At 36.9% G+C, this 16,581-nt stretch overlaps 2 protein-coding genes across 2 annotated transcripts in view; one reads left to right on the top strand and one right to left on the bottom strand.

Moving 5' to 3' along the window:
• The first annotated feature begins 5,605 nt into the window (after positions 1–5,605).
• On the top strand, positions 5,606–7,947 carry LOC134656550 (uncharacterized). Its single transcript, XM_063512113.1, has 5 exons — positions 5,606–5,726; positions 6,091–6,228; positions 6,728–6,811; positions 7,479–7,635; positions 7,860–7,947. The coding sequence occupies exons 1-5, from the start codon at positions 5,690–5,692 to the stop codon at positions 7,945–7,947; spliced, it is 504 nt and encodes a 167-aa protein (XP_063368183.1). The 5' UTR covers positions 5,606–5,689.
• A 717-nt stretch (positions 7,948–8,664) lies between these two features.
• The window catches only part of LOC134656540 (TELO2-interacting protein 1 homolog), a 28,261-nt gene continuing 20,344 nt past the window's right edge, over positions 8,665–16,581 (bottom strand). The window contains exons 17-23 of the mRNA XM_063512103.1: positions 16,008–16,323; positions 14,636–14,745; positions 13,147–13,334; positions 11,673–11,778; positions 10,059–10,181; positions 9,312–9,441; positions 8,665–8,826 (exon numbers count right to left, since the gene is read on the bottom strand). Coding sequence (XP_063368173.1) covers positions 8,729–8,826; positions 9,312–9,441; positions 10,059–10,181; positions 11,673–11,778; positions 13,147–13,334; positions 14,636–14,745; positions 16,008–16,323 — 1,071 coding nt within the window. The 3' untranslated portion in view covers positions 8,665–8,728. The remainder of the gene's footprint in view (positions 8,827–9,311; positions 9,442–10,058; positions 10,182–11,672; positions 11,779–13,146; positions 13,335–14,635; positions 14,746–16,007; positions 16,324–16,581) is intronic.

Raw genomic sequence — 16,581 nt, 5'->3', positions numbered from 1 at the left:
TCATGTGCAATAAGTAGGTACTTTAGACATAAATATGTTTATAAAGTTTGATGAAACTAAGCCTCACGACGGTGCATTTACTTTAAAATAACACTGCCATCTATACAGTCCAGATTTCATTTCCAAAGCAATTATCAAGGTAGAAATTTAACCGCAAGTGTTCCACAAATCGAAGTTAAGAGTGTATATTATTCACTTGTTTTGTTGTAGTGTAGGATGATTTCATGATTATAGTGGAAGCTACGGACTACTTCGGGGCGAAGCGATATTGAAAAAAAGATGAGCGTTGTGAAATGGGGCACAATTCGACATTGTTTTTTGGCAGAACGTGACATCGTTATTCTTGTAAATTATTAGTATGTCAGGAGATTGGTCATATCATATTATTTATTTTCTATGAAATCGAATTATTTGTATCGTTGTTCTGCTTTTAGTTAATGTTACGACCTGTTTCACCTTGTCGGTGACAAGTTGTCACAGACAGTAAACTAGGGCAGTAGCACAGAATAAGTAGTAGTATTATCATACAGAACGGACACGCACCGCCCCGCCCCGACTCGGATTACCTCGCCCGCGACAGGCCGCGACATGAATGTGTGCGTAAGTCGCTCTACTGAGATTCCGTCAGAAACTCAATGACGCGTGTACAGACGTGCCGCGCACACATATAAACGCAAATCATTTTTGATGTATGGCGTGTCCGCCCTGTGGCAGTAGCTAGGATGCCAAAAAATGGCGTGTGCTAGTAAATAGTACAGTTGCAAGCAAACATTAGAAGCATTTTATCCAAGGCAGAACAGCAGCTTGCATAAACGTAATTGGCTACAGTATCCTCCTACCTGCACACTGCACACGCCACTTTGCAGTCTGATCAATTTTCCAATGAAACAGATATTGAATAATACACGTACATATACATGAATACTCCTGACCCAGGAAATAATTGTGCATAACATGAATATTTGCATGCCTACTCGTATGTGTATTCCCGGCTTGAAACAAGCTGAATTGAGCCCCTCACCTGATATGGCCTTATATAGTAACTGCCAAAAATTACTAGAGCGATAAAAGCATGTGACATATTAGTATCAGTTTTATATGTAGTAAAATTGTAATAGTTTAGCTAGCCCAATTTAACAATGTTAAGTTTAAGCTATTTACTATTATGTATTGGCCTGAAAAAAATGATTGGTTCCGAATAGGCAAATATTTAATTTACTTTGCTATCCATTCCAATATGGTCCTAATATCTACTGATTAAAGTAGTCATATTTTAATTTGTGTATAGCACTTCTGACTATCTTATATCTAATATATTTTAAATAATGTTTAGGATACACGCACAGTCTTAACTATCCTGCCTAGATCGACTGTTCGTTTCTGTATATTTCAATACCGCTCATACATATTTGCCAATTAAAAAATAAAGACATACTTTTTTAGGGTTCCGTAGCCAAATGGCAAAAAACGGAACCCTTATGGATTCGTCATGTCTGTCTGTCTGTCCGTCCCGTATGTCACAGCCATTTTTTTCCGAAACTATAAGAACTATACGGTTGAAACTTGGTAAGTAGATGTATTCTGTGAACCGCATTAAGATTTTCAAACAAAAATAGAAATAAAAAACAAAAATTTTTGGGGGTTCCCCATACTTAGAACTGAAACTCAATTTTTTTTTCATCAACCCCATACGTGTGAGGTACCTATGAGGTCTTCAAAAATGATATTGAGGTTTCTAATATCTTATAGTTTTAGACTAGTGGGAAAATATTTATGAGTGGTAACATGTTTTTGTATTTGTTTGGGTGACGATGACGGTCTCCTTATTATATTTACTGCATTCATGAAGTTATGTTATAGTCCCAATATAAATCAATTTAAATTATTCTTAAGCGATATTAGTCAAGCGTGGAAGACGCACTTATGGTTAAATTAACGTAACTTCTTGAATAATATCACTATTAGTATATTGCGATGGTAATACTTTGCTTATTAGGCTCCTGTTCCATATTTTCATATGAACAAAGAATAATTAGATTGCACTGATTTTTTGTTTACTTTGTATACTTAAAACTTATTGTTACAACTCTATATAAATACAAAAAAAAAATAGTGTATCTAAATATCACTATTGCTCACACAATACGTTGTTTTAGTGGTTAAGGTTAAGTATTACGAATTTGTTTATTTATGAATTGTTTTTACGTTAAATAATTACGATTAATGTATTTTATCTTTACCCCACTACGGTACCTACATTATGTGACACCCATACAATATAACTATTGTTATGTATTTACATTGTTTGTGATTACTGATTAAGTCTGAGACAAGTCAGTAGCTACAATGTATTCGTGCGTTCCAGGAAACATACAGCGGCAGCGACTATAACAAATATTTAATTCGCTTTTAACTGTAAATATTTGAATAGACTTTAAACGAAATACCTAGCCGCATGTCTGCCATCTATGTGTTCTATTAGCAAAGTTACGAAAGTGATTTAAAACCTCATAACCAATTCCTAATTTTGTTTCAAATGTTTAACCCCCTTATGCATGAATTAGTTTTATCCCTTTCTTAGAAATACATGTCAAAATGACGGATAAAGACAAACGATTTATAGCTAATTCAGGCTTGTAACGCGTTTATGAATAACGCTATAAGACACTACAAATAGTTAATATTTTTATCGGTTCAAGATAATTAATTGACTTGCTGTACACTACATTTATTTATATTTCATTACTGTTCTAAGTTTATAAACGACCTTTTACTGTAAAATATATAGCATAGGATGGCCAACTTTATTCGATTTAAATATTTGAATATGACACCATTACCGTTATAGACTAAGGGCTCATTTAGACGATGCGAGAACTCGCATGCGAGTTTCATTACATTGCGGGTTTTGATCGGTCGGTTGAATTGGACGTAACCAACAGTCCGCAATGTAACCAAAATCGCATGCGAGTTCGCGCGCCGTCTACATCAGCCCTAATTCGTATGCGGTATCCATTTACAAACGCTCTTTTATCATGCAGTCTATTGAAATAAAAATAAATAATTATATGTATAAAGTTTATGAAATATGCTGTGGTCATTTTAAGCACATAAGGTTACCAATTCAGTTAAGATTTTTTTGCAATTGTACGGTTCTAACGATTCTGCTATGGTAGATTAAGAGTTATATTTCATCTACTTATTTTTCCAAGTTACAGTTGAAATAACTATTATTTTGGAGTTTACAGTTAAACCCACTAAAGAATTTGAAAAACTGAGTAGGTGGATGATAGCTTTTTGTAGTCTCGGTTTTATAAAGATTCGTAATAAGTCTTGACAAAAACTATATGTACCTACAGCTAATCATTTAGTTGGGTGTGGACATGGATCTAAATTGGGGACTAGAGAGTACAGTTAAATCAATAATTATTGAGTAGGTAATATTACTGTGACTACAGATTTTTTATGAAATACAGTTGAATTACCTACATGAAATTGTTTTACTTAATATATCCATGAATTGCCTAACTATTCCTATAATTCTGGACCGTCAGTGCAGTGTAGACTATTAGTGAACATTTATGATATTGACATTACGTTTCTTACATGTTATTCAATGGTTGCGACTCCGCGGGGTAAACATTCAGAGCAAATAGTAATGAGCGACGACGGCCGATAACTTGTCTTATACAGTATGCTACCAGAAAACACCACCTAAATAAAATAGAGTACCTGGAGGTTGGTCGAAATCCTATACACATATTTGTTTCTATTTCACAAATTTATACGTAACGTATGTTATTTTTGCCTTCACGGGCGTCGTTGAACTCGGGGACGTATGAAATTCCACAGCTAATGTACACTTGTCCAGGATACGCGTAGGTATTTCTGGAAATGTGGGCTTTACGAGAGACAATATTTTTCTAAAAATATAACTACATACTGTATTCTAAGAAATACAGTTGCAACTCAAGTTATCTTGAAGAACGAGTATCGTACGTTTGGTTAGTTCAATGAAGTTGATTGTAAATGTTCTTGTCTATTTAGAAAGAGCTATGCACTGTGCTCAAAATTACAAATCTGAAAATGTTGACGAAAAATTACTTCCCCAAATACAGACTGTTGATAAAACTGAAACAGATATTGAAAGAACTAATATTCCGAGAAAAGGGCTCACCGAAAGATTAAAATATCTGAAATCAAACATAACTGTGGAGCCCATTATGGTTGGTCTGGTTATACCAGCGGCCTTGGCAAAACTCGCTATTCAAAATTTAAATTTGGCTAAAGCTTGTCTCGTAAAACTAAATTACGGTCCTGAAATATGTAATCCCTTAATTGATAATCATGGCAGCAACTTGACTGAATATGAGCGAGAAATACAGAAAGTAATTTCGTCGATAGAAACATGGAGAAGCATAATTTCTACCGCCTTGCCAACGCTCGTCGTGATGTTTATGGGAGCATGGAGCGACAGAACTGGCAACAGAAAAATCTGCATGTTGCTTCCTATTTTCGGAGACTTATTGATGACTGTAAGCAGTATAGCATGTACCGTTCTCTTTTACGAGATCCCCGTAGAAGTTACAATGTTTCTAGAAGTATTGTTCCCGGCCATGACTGGGGGTTGGGTAACGTTCTTTATTGGGATTTTTAGCTATATTAGTGACATTACCACCCCAGAGACCAGAACGTTTCGTATTGGCTTGGTGAACTTGTGCCTAACGATCGGGATACTCATAGGAACCAGTTTGAGTGGAATCCTACTAAAATGTCTTGGGTATGTGGGGACATTTCTGATATCTGGTTGTCTATTCTTACTGACAATGATATACGGTTACATTTGTTTAAAAAATAATACAAAACCAGCTAAAATGGAAATCAAAAAGGTAAGCTCTGGTGTTTGTATTATCTATTTATTTATTGGTTCACACCTGAATGTGCAATATAAGTAGGTACTTAACAAATTTGCTTTTCAGTTCAAGTTTTCAGAGTTGCTGTCTCTACAAAAAGAAACCATATCTGTCATCACCAAGAAAAGACAGGGGGACTTAAGATTGATGATTACTTTAAACTTATTAGTAGTTGCTATTATTTATGGACCAAGCCACGGTATGCACAATTTTTTAATTTACGTATAGTCTGGCAAACACAACTTGTCAGTCAGTAAGAACCAGCAAAATTATACTCATCCCTTTCTTTTGGGTGCTAGTACAGTCAGCAGCAGAAGTTGATAAGCGGGCGGGGTGTTCAAAATTACCTTGACACGCTCTTATTCTCTTAACAATAAAGTCGCGTCAAGATCATTTTGAACACCTGGCACGCTTAGCAACTTCTGCTGCTGACTGTACTAGCGTAAGTCAAGTACAGTATGATACTCTCTGTCTAAATATGCTTGAAATGAGACATTCCTGGGCCTATAGGTACGAGTATGTACCTATACTTATGCTCTGCAGAATTAAACTTACCTACCCTAAACTCGCTATGGAAACTTGTCAATTGCAGTTATTGAGATACTTATTACAATAGGTATTTATATAATAAGTTTACATATGATAGTCGTAAGGAGGCTCGCGATTTAACGATGCTGTATCGTATAATAATATAATTTGCTCCTTTTATAGGGGAACACATCGTTACTTACCTATTTGTACGATACCGTCTCAATTGGGATGCGGTCAGATATAGCATGTATTCGACATACAGTCACATATTACATGCATTGGGTAAGTAAAATACATAAGGAGATAAGTAAATAAGTACGTGTTCTCTTAATAACATCAAATTGAAATAGGTAAGTTGTTTAAAGCAACTGATAACTGACCTAATGTTTGTTTAAATATGGACTTACTTTATTTCTTAATATTACCTAAAGTAAAAAATCAAAGGGATAATAACTAGTTTAAAGACACTTTACTTGTTACCAATATAAATTGAACAAGATACCAATATTTTGACTGTATGATTTTTTTCTTCGACTTAGGTATGCCTTATTAGCTCCGTATACTTAATGTAGGTACAGTCAGCATGCTTAAATGTTCACGGACAAAACTATACTGAATAACCAAAATTGCGCTCTTTTGCTTGCAGCTGCTTTCCTGTCAATAAGTATATTGAGCAAGCGATGGGGCCTGGATGACTCCGTGCTCTGTCTCATTTCAGTCACAAGCAAACTAGTCGGTTTTGTTTACATCAATTTCGTCCGAACTGATTTTCAAATGTATTTGGGTAAGTTTCAAACATAATTTGTCTTGTTTATTAGCATTAATAAAAGAATACTGCCCTCCTTTTATATCATCCAAAATTTGCCACTGAAATTTGAACCTAAATAGTAGAAAATAGAGTTGATTTTGCGTTTTTAAAAAGCGATTCTGTTCCAATTGAACATGGTTTACACAGTGGTTTACATCGAACTGAATAGGTACTATAGGCAGGACCTTGGGCCTTAGGAGGCTAAAAGTTATTTCGTAGTAACTTATCAGTTCATTCCGAATCTTTCGCCAACCTGAACATGTACCCAAGTTATAATGCCGGTCACATTGTGAATTTACTCGTACCTAATAGGTCAGAGCGCGGCGCGCTCATTCTTTCTCCGTGGGTATAATGATTGACTTAATTCTAATCTAACACTCGATCGAGTGTAAGATCTTGTATTAAGATTAATTTGTTATGGGGCGTTTGTATATACAATTTCGAATGAAATTTGTACTTGTATTATTTTTTGCAGTTCCCATCGTACAATTTTTGAATGCAACAACATTTACTTCATTGCGTTCAATGTCATCAAAACTAGTGCCAAGTGAAGAATTGGGTATGTTATGTCTCGCGCATTGAGGTATATATGACACCGTAAGATTGTGAACCCGTTAGTTTATAATCTAACGTAGGTTAGGTTAGGTTAGTTTATAATCTCCCTACCGTCAGTTTATAATTTAACTAGCGAGATTATAATCTGACGAGTGTTTACAATTTTACGGTGACATATACAAGAGACGACATCTCGAACAAAATGTTTCCGCACCTCAGAGAAGTGCATGCACTTCTTTGCTTTTAGTACGTCACCGACCACTGACGAGATGCCACACATGTACAGAAAAAAAATAAATAAAAAATGCCTTCGTGCGTGTTAAAAAGTTGCAACAATACCACAAGAAAATATAATAAAAGGGATGGAATAACATTTCACCGGTAAGCAATGGAATAACTGTTGATTTACTATTATTTAGTTTTCAAAGTAAATGTTTGGTCGTAGAAAAAGTATTGTATGCAACGTTGTTTAACTGAGTCAAAAAATACTCGTGGCGTCTTTATTAACAATTTTCGGCTTCGCATGCATGCATGCACTTCTCTGAGGTGCGGAAACATTTTGTTCGAGATGTCGTCTCTTGTTATATACCTCAATGGTCTCGCGTTACTGATGGCCTAATTGAATTTAGCAAGTTAGGTGATTTTTAAGTTCTACCATAATTTGTTTCCAGGCAAAATGAATTCCCTATTCAGTCTAGTGGAGACCCTCGCTGCGCTCGTGTTCGACCCAGTGTACGCAACCATATACGCCCAGACCATGAAGCAATTCAGTAGCGCGGTGTATGTCTTTAGTGCTGGGATGGCTCTGCCCGCCATCATCATGTTAATGTATGTTTTCATCTTCCCTACGTGTTCTAGTCAGTGAATGTGTTAAGGTACAAAGAGCTGGTACGGCACCACTGCCGGTTTGTCTATTAATATAGTCTTGAGCAATGCAAGTAATTTACCATCAGCATGAGCAATTCATAGATACATATATGCAAGTGAATTGTCTAAGGGTGGGTTCGGATGAACAATGAATGGACTGATAAACCTATTTTTTAATTTTACAGATGGTTTATTATCAGGAACCGTCAGGAGATAAAACATCGAGCCGTAGAACTAGAAAACTTGCCAAAGGAATCCAGTCTACCTACCTAGCTAAGTGAAAATGGGTAATATTTTTATAAATATAGCCTATATGTAGAAATATGCATCCTATATGTATGTAGTGTGTTTATGTCTAGGTAATGTTACATGTAATAAAATATTGCAATAAAATGTACGTCTTTTTTAAAGAGGATGCAATGAATCATGTTATCATTATTTGGAAACCTAGTCCAAAAGTACTTTTAAACTAGGTACTTGTGTGTCTATAATAAAAAAGTAATATCATCAAAATTGCATCTTTATTAAAAAAATTATATACCCACATCTATTATACTGACTAAATAACTATCTACAGAGATCCTAAACATATATAAGGGAACATTTATAATGGCAAACATTCTATACAAAACGGTTTCACCATTTTTTGACAATAATTCATCACATTGAGACGTACATCCAATACATATACATATTTTGCTGGCTGTACTTAGCTATGCCTACTAGCCTTTAAGGACTTACGTCATTATTATTCCGAAAATTTTACTAATCATAGTAGGCGGAAGATCAATTTTACAAATTTGAAACATCTCGTATCAAAACAATGTATTATTCCAATCCGTTCGTATTTAGCGCGAATAGCAGAATTTTAATGATACACTTATACAGTTATCGTCAACGTTAATGGCCAGATTCCGCCAAGTAAAACCACGCCATCACATTAAGCTTTCAAGTGTGTAGTGTGTTTTTATCTATCACGTATAGATTCATCCGAATCAGTTTACCGTGCAAGTTTCCGTTTGCCGCGTCTGCATTTCCGCAGACACGGCGTGTGCTAGCCGTGGCGGTGTTGCCCCGCGAACACTAGCGCCAGGTTACGCTCGAGATCCTTGTTGGTGGGGGAGTAGGGGGTGCCGACGACGGGCACCAGGTCTATGGCCCTGGACACAAAACAGACACAGTACAGAAATCAATCTACATACAAAGTGCGCTCGAGCAACGCACACATAGACACTGCTCACGGACACGATATCTCGGACCGGTTGGGACCAGTCCGAGCGCGAGTGCCATCCGCTTGAGGCACGCGTCTGTGAACTTTTTTGTGCAATAATGGAGAAACAAAAATAAAGTTATTATAACTGTTCAGTGGACGGATGTTTAAATTCAACATTAAACGGTTTTTTAAGCTACCAGTGGTTTACGAGAGGTAAGTTGGTATCTGCTTGTATTTCGATGGTTCGTTTTAACGTTAAACAGACAGTTAGGTAGGTAGGTAAGCACCCCGCCCCGGCCACTACTAGATACGAGTGCCACTACCACGATAGTTTTTTGTGCATAAGTCATAGTTGCCAACCCTAGAGCGACCGCCGAGCGTAGGTATGAAAAGTGAAGTACATACATGTGATTGACTTCTGTACTGTATCTGTCTTGTGCCGTGGAGTCGGGCGGCGGCAGCACGCACTCGTTGTCGGCGAGCGCGCGCAGGTGGTACCAGGTCGCGCCGTAGTCGTACTCCAGCATTGCTTTGAAGAACTTCACAGCAAGCTCCTGGGTGTAAGATTGTCATTATTTATTCTAGTATAGTTATATACTGCATGATGAGGGGTACATTGACCTCTCATATGCTAAAAGGTGGATCCACGTTCCGGCACATGAAACCTTAAAATCAAATCTCTCAGGCTCAGGCTAAACAATAATTTCTCCATTGATAAAGATTGCGCTATCTTTACTTATTATTATATAATAGCGTCGACTGTATATGTACACAAACCTTGTGTACGTGTATTCCTTACTAGCTTTTGCCCGCGACTTCGTCTGCGTGGAATTAGTGACAACAACTAAAGTATAGCGCCTGCAGAATGTTAATAGCAATCATTCAATTCATTAACCGTTTTAATTCCACCCCCCTTTGCATTCTCTTCAGGGATGATGTCCGACATAAAAACTATCCTTCCTCGGGACTCAAATTATCTCTATGCCAAATTTCAACTAAATCGGTTCAGCGGTTTAAGTGTGAAGAGGTAACAGACAGACACTTTCGCATTTATAATATTAGTATGGATTGTTGTTTACCTATTGGTAATGGCAGTACAATTTTTTTTAAATACATATATAAAAAAATCAATGGATATAAAATTCAGTTCATGAACCTCCAGAAATTATACCTGTAGAGGCTTGGGCTGCTTGCGGCTGAGGTAGTCGTCGACACACGCCATCGCGTCCTGCAGGCGGTCGTTCTCCAGCACCAGGTCTGACGCCAGGGTACGGAGAGCGTTGAGCGCGCTCGCCTGCGATTACATACATTATACATGCTTCTAGAAAACATAACATAACATCGGTCTTTCTCCTTCGAACGGAGTTAAGGGATTTCCAACTTTAGGCACGGTAGGCTACAGTCGCAAATCCCTTATCGCCTCCAAATGGAGTTGAGGTTTGTGATTTTAGCGGACATGATTCTGCACTAGTGACAAGAAAACGACTTGCTGGACTATGTTGGCTATAAGAGGTAATAAAAAGTATGGTGTGAAAGGTTAAAGGGATTGTGCTAAATAGTCAGGTCTTGCAAACTTGCATTAGTTGCATTTCATATTAGCCCTGAGAGACATGATGACACTGACACTCGAAACAATTGTCGACTCTAGTGAGCTAAAAGGGTTCACAAAACTTTGCAAACCTTTGTCAAATTTTGTCCCTTTCTAATTATCAAGAGCTTGTTAGACTTCACATGTGTTTATGAAAAACGCCATAAGACAGCATCACAGCACGCAATTTTATGTGTCTATATCAGTGTGTGCCTGTCTTACTAAAAGTTACCCTTTGTGACCTTGAAAAGTAACTATAGTTTATAATCACGAAATGATCACGTGACTTTTCGTTCGCATCTGTTAATCAGCATATTTGATCATTTGGCAGGTCATTTACATTATTTTTATATTTATTAATAAAGGTATTTACGGATTGCGGTATTTTAGATTTTCTTATTGGAATTTTTAGTATTTTAGGCAGGTCTAGGTTTACCTAGGTAGGGTAAAATAGGGTTAGTTGAGTAGAGAGAGAGGTGGGAGAGTGTTACAATAGACGTCACGTTCAAGGCAGCCTACCTCTGTTGTGACGGGTTACTACGGAACCCTACACTGAGCATAGCCCAATATGCTCTTAGCCGGTTTTATTATTAACTACAAATCCAGTACTCAAAATACAAATAATTTATTATCATAAAAGAGGTTGTATACATGTGCAGAAATAGTAGTTTATGCAACAGTGATATAATAAGGGTTCTTAAAATTCAAGGGTCGAAGTTACAAAACGAGACGTAGTCGAGTTTTGTAAAAAATGACCCGAGAATTTTAAGAACCAATTATGAGCTGTTGCATACATTACTTTTTCTATGACAGCTGCAAAAAAAAAAAAAAAAAAAAAAAAAAAAAAAAAAAAAAAAAAAAAAAAAAAAAAAAAATAGTTATTATTTAAAAAAAAAAGAGTTATTGTAAATGAAAACATACCTCTTTCAATCAAGATGATCGGAACTTGTATCTTTAAAAAAAATAAAGCAGTTGTATTATACTCATAAGATGACTGCTAGCAGTCATCTTATGAGCCTATAGACAAAGCATTCAAATGACATTGCTTTAGATATCACTGTCAGTCATTTAATTGACACATTTAAGTGCTGGAGTAGAAAAAATATATTATTCATTTTTGATTGGCGTTTGTCAATAACCGACTGGCATCTTGGCTACGGTCCTCGATGTTGTTTGTTTTGTCGTTTCGTGTATTACCTGTAGCCGGAATGCGGCAGAGGTGCGGTAAGCGGCGCCCGCGTCCTTCAGGTGGCTCTCGCGCGCCGACTTGTGCAGGAACACGTATATGTGAGGTAACACGTCCCTGAAAAATTTTTGAAGTGAAAACTTCTTTAGCGGCGCTGGGCACTTTTTGAGGTGGGGAAAAAATGATAAACTCGAGACAGCGTAAGGCGATCACGTGACCGTAAGGGGCGTAAGGCGATCACGTGACCGTAAGGGGCGTAAGGCGATCACGTGACCGTAAGCCCCGTAAGGTGGGCCACTCATAATTTAAATGGCATTTAAATCAATAAAGAAAAACTCAATGTTATTTGACATTTATGTTGCGGACTCCTTTTCAAGACTCTTTACCTATGTTCAAATAATTTGACGTCGTCATGGCAGTATGTAAATAAACATGTCAATGAAAAAGTGTGATCTTATTTAGAATGATAATAATATATAATAAATAAATAGAATACCTCCGCTTAACGTATGTATCGTGTTACCGGGCGTCGGTAACATAGTGAGGTGAGTTTTCACTTCTATCGGCACTCCCGGAGTACAACCGTTGTTGCTTGTTATACTTTCAAACCGCGGAAAAACCCAAACATACAGACAGCTAATGTTTTTTCTAGGTTGGGTAGTGAATTTTATAATTTTAAGTGCACTGAAGAAAACTGGTTCCTGCTTATTAAAATTAGTAGGCGAGAGAGTCTGCCACATTAATGATATAAGACCAAAAACTACTTCAGACTGTATATTTTTATTTTATTTATTAAGTACAAGTACAACCACATCGTATGTATTACATATGTTGCATTACAATAGTCCCAAAGTACTTTACCTGATACAATACGATATGTATCGATGTGATGTTTAATATGAGGAAATCATCAATCAATCAAGATTTTTATTTCGTTCAGATATAAATAATAATTTTATCATATACAGGGAGCAAACAAGGCCTGGCCATATTGTACGAGTATTTTTTATAGGATCTAACTCAATACCGAACAAGCCAATATACCCATTGAATTTTTAAGAAAGATATAAATAATAATTTTATCATATACAGGGAGCAAACAAGGCCTGGCCATATTGTACGAATATTTTTTATAGGATCTAACTCAATACCGAACAAGCCAAGATACCCATTGAATTTTTAAGAAATTTTCTATAGTAAAAAAATCACGCCTTACGAGTTCAAAAGCTTAGGTAAAGGGCACTGTACGGTGCCATACGTTTTGTGGGTCAACCAGAGAATTACTGCTAAGATTTCAAATTGATATTTTTCGACTGAACGAATCTTTGAGTTAGAATTAGAAAGTACAGTGAGCAGCAGAAGTTTCTATGCGGGCCAGGTGTTCAAAATGATCTCGACACGAATCTAAGAGAATAAGAGCGTGTCAAGGTAATTTTGAACACCTCGCCCGCTTAGCAACCTGCTGCTGACAGTAGGGAGACTTACGTAGCCGCCCGTTGCCTGAGGAAGTCCTTAGCCAGCGCCGCCATAGTAACAAGGAGTTCGAGCGCGCGGCGCAGCACCACGGCGTCGTCGCCGGCGCAGCGCGCGGCCAGCGGCGCCCAGCACGAGTGCGCGAGCGGCAGCAGCTCGTCCGGGTACGCGGCCAGGATCGGGAAACCCTCGTTTAGGACCTGAACAAACCAAAATAGTTATTTTCGATACAAGTGCGAAAAAGAGGAAATTCGAAACGAGTGGCGATAAATTAAGAGCCAACAGGAGCTAAGATTTAAATATTTTAGGTAAATATACCCGTCTCGCTAACGGAAGCGGCTCCTAAAACTAGTGCGATAAGGACAAGGCCGGGACAAGGCGAAAAATCCTGCATAAAAATCTCAAAAATCGAGGTTTCGTACTCGACTGTTTCCTCCTCCAAAACTTAACCAATCGTAACCAAATTTGGAAATCTAAATGATAATGACATTATCTGTATCGGACCGTTTTGCTTTTTTGACTAATTGATATCAGTTTTGAATAGCACGCCTCTCATTGCGGCATAGTCAATTAGGCCATTTTGGCCATTTTTGAAGGGCTCTAGCGCCTTAAAAAACAAAAATATCAAAAAAATCTAAACGGTCCGACACAGATATTGACAATATTAATCTGTGTTGAAAAAATCATTGCTCTAGCTTCAAAACCCACGGAGGAAACAGTCGAGTACGTTTGTATGGAGAAATGACCACTCCTGTTGGCTCTTAAAACACGACCGAAGGGAGTAGCCTGGACCGCGGAAAAGTAGCCCCATATGTACTGTAAATACCTTTACAGTACATACGGCCCTATTTTCACGCACTAGTGCGTAAAATATGTAGCACTTTTCGTGCGATGTCAAAAGTTTAAAGGGCCATATGTACTGTAAAACGTTGTTCGATACACGTGCGAATAAGTAATTCGCAACTCGTGTCGATTTAAAACACTCCCTTCGGTCGTGTTTTAATTTATCGCCACTCGCTTCGAATTTCCTCTTTTTCGCACTTGTATCGAGAATAACTATTATCACAACCATTCTGTGCTCAAATTTCAAAATTTGGGGAGCTATACTAAAGGCATAATGACACTCTAGTTCGTTTTTTTAGCATTAGAAATAAGGTAAACAATTTTGACGTGTCTTTTTATTGAAAAACACGATTTAAAAATAAATAATGGCAAATATGTAACAATTATGAATCTAATACAATAATTTATATTCTACTGCTTTCATAATTGATCTTACTGATTTTTAAAAAGCGTTTTTCAATTAAAAGACATGTTAAGATGGCTTACCTTCTTTCTAATGCTAAAAAAAACAAATGACTACATAGAATGTTGTGCCTCTGGCTGACATCAAAACCTCCGCTAAGGTTGATAAAGGAGCACTTCAAAATATTGTATAGTTCATAGCAGTTTTTAATCGCTCATTATGTATTAAATAGAGTTATCAAAATGTTTAACCTACCTGCAGCGCTAGGATGGCCACCTCGGTATTCTTCGACGTAAGGAAGTTGAGGCACCGCTTCAGAATAGTTCGCGTCACGACGATATGCCGCGGCAGGGGAGGGGTTTCCTCTGAAATAATCGTCCTTATTTACTATTTGTGAGCATTGTATTTTTCTTATTTACTCGTAATGCATGTTAATTATAAGATGTAACGTTATGAAAAGATGTGTCCCGCCGAGTTTGTTGCCGGTCCCATATTGGGATACCCTCCTCCAATTGAGGGGGGATTTAAATCTTCTCGAGGCAGAGATGTAGGGTTGGAGCCGGTGTAGCTTTATTTGACGTTCATAAGCGCATTGTAATATGCCTACTTGAATAAACTATCTATTATCTTATCTTATCATTATCAAATCTAACAACTCTTAACACTATAACAGATATTTCGATTTTTTGATGCTAAGCCGGATGGTATGTTTCTTTAGACAAGGTAAATGCAAGGTAAGTGCTTTCCCATAAAAGCCATAAAAACTCAAGATTTCACTACAACAATTCGAGATCATAAACATTCACACCCGTCGTTTCTCTATTAGAAAATAAAGGCAAAGGATGGCGAGCATTTAATTCACCTAACATTGTAATTGAAACTTAATGACAAAGAATTAACTGACAAATACAAGGCAAGATACAAGAAAATAAAACAACCTACCTGTAAACACAACTTTGGGAACAAATAAAATTATTTTCTTTAATATATGACATCTAAACTCAAACAAACAAACAAACTCAAACAAACTCAGTTGACAGAGAAGTAGCGTTTAAAGCGCAAAAAAGATGCATTAGATCGTTGTGTGGAATTCAGCAACTGGGTTCATGTAAACCATATTTAAAAAAATTAGGAGTATTAACTCTACCTTGTTTGTATATTTTCGAAATTGTAATGTTTGTTAAAAGCAATCCCCACTTATTTCAACAGTTTAAGAGTATACGTCTTAGGAACAGAATAAATTCAATGCCTTCCAAAACAGCGTTATATAGGAAAAGTATATTTGGAATGGCTCCTCAAATTTTTAATAAAATTCCGAATGAATTAAGAAATTTAGAAGATATGACAAGTTTTAAAAGTAAAGTATTTAAATATTTAGTTGACATAACATATTATAGTGTAAGCGAATTTTTGTTAGACTATAATTAATGGTAACTGTGCACCACAGCATGTATATAATCACAGTCCATTAATGATAAAAAAAATTGTACGCCTCACGGCACAACATAGTGATACAGTAATATTATAAGATCTGTACTTATGTACTATTCATACCTATGTTGGACAAATAAACGATTTTGTATTTTGTATTTTTTTTTTGTATTTTCTATTTCAGTTTATAACCTACCTGTAACTTTATCATCATAGTCCAGAATTCCTTCCTCCCTAATTTTTTGATCTTCTTTATACATCTCTTCTGCGCTTTGTGTCGTCTCCGCCTCGTTGGTCATCAGCCTGTCCATCTCCTCAGTATGCGCCAGGTATTCCATCAGGTCCTTCAACACGTCAATTTCTTGGTCCTGTTCACTTTTCTTTTTTTCTGCCGTTTTTGATTCGTCCTCCGCAGGAAACCATTTCCGGATACGGGTGATGAATGTCAGGAACACTTGAAGGTACGCTTGTAAGTTTTTCTCGTGATATTTATCCAAACTTTGGACTAGAACCTATAATTTAGGATGTATTAGGTGAATTGTGGGTCACAAAGTACCTATACCTAATATTTATGTTGTTTTTAGGGTTCCGTAGCCAAATGGCAAAAACGGAACCCTTATAGATTCGTCATGTCTGTCTGTCTGTCTGTCTGTCCGTCTGTCCGTCTGTGTGTCCGTCCGTATGTCACAGCCACTTTTCTCCGAAACTATAAGAACTATACTGTTGAAACTTGGTAAGTAGATGTATTCTGTGAACCGCATTAAGATTTT

Source organism: Cydia amplana, chromosome 2 (genome assembly GCF_948474715.1).
Source record: "Cydia amplana chromosome 2, ilCydAmpl1.1, whole genome shotgun sequence".
NCBI lineage: Eukaryota > Metazoa > Arthropoda > Insecta > Lepidoptera > Tortricidae > Cydia > Cydia amplana.
This window is presented reverse-complemented; position numbering and strand designations above follow the sequence as displayed.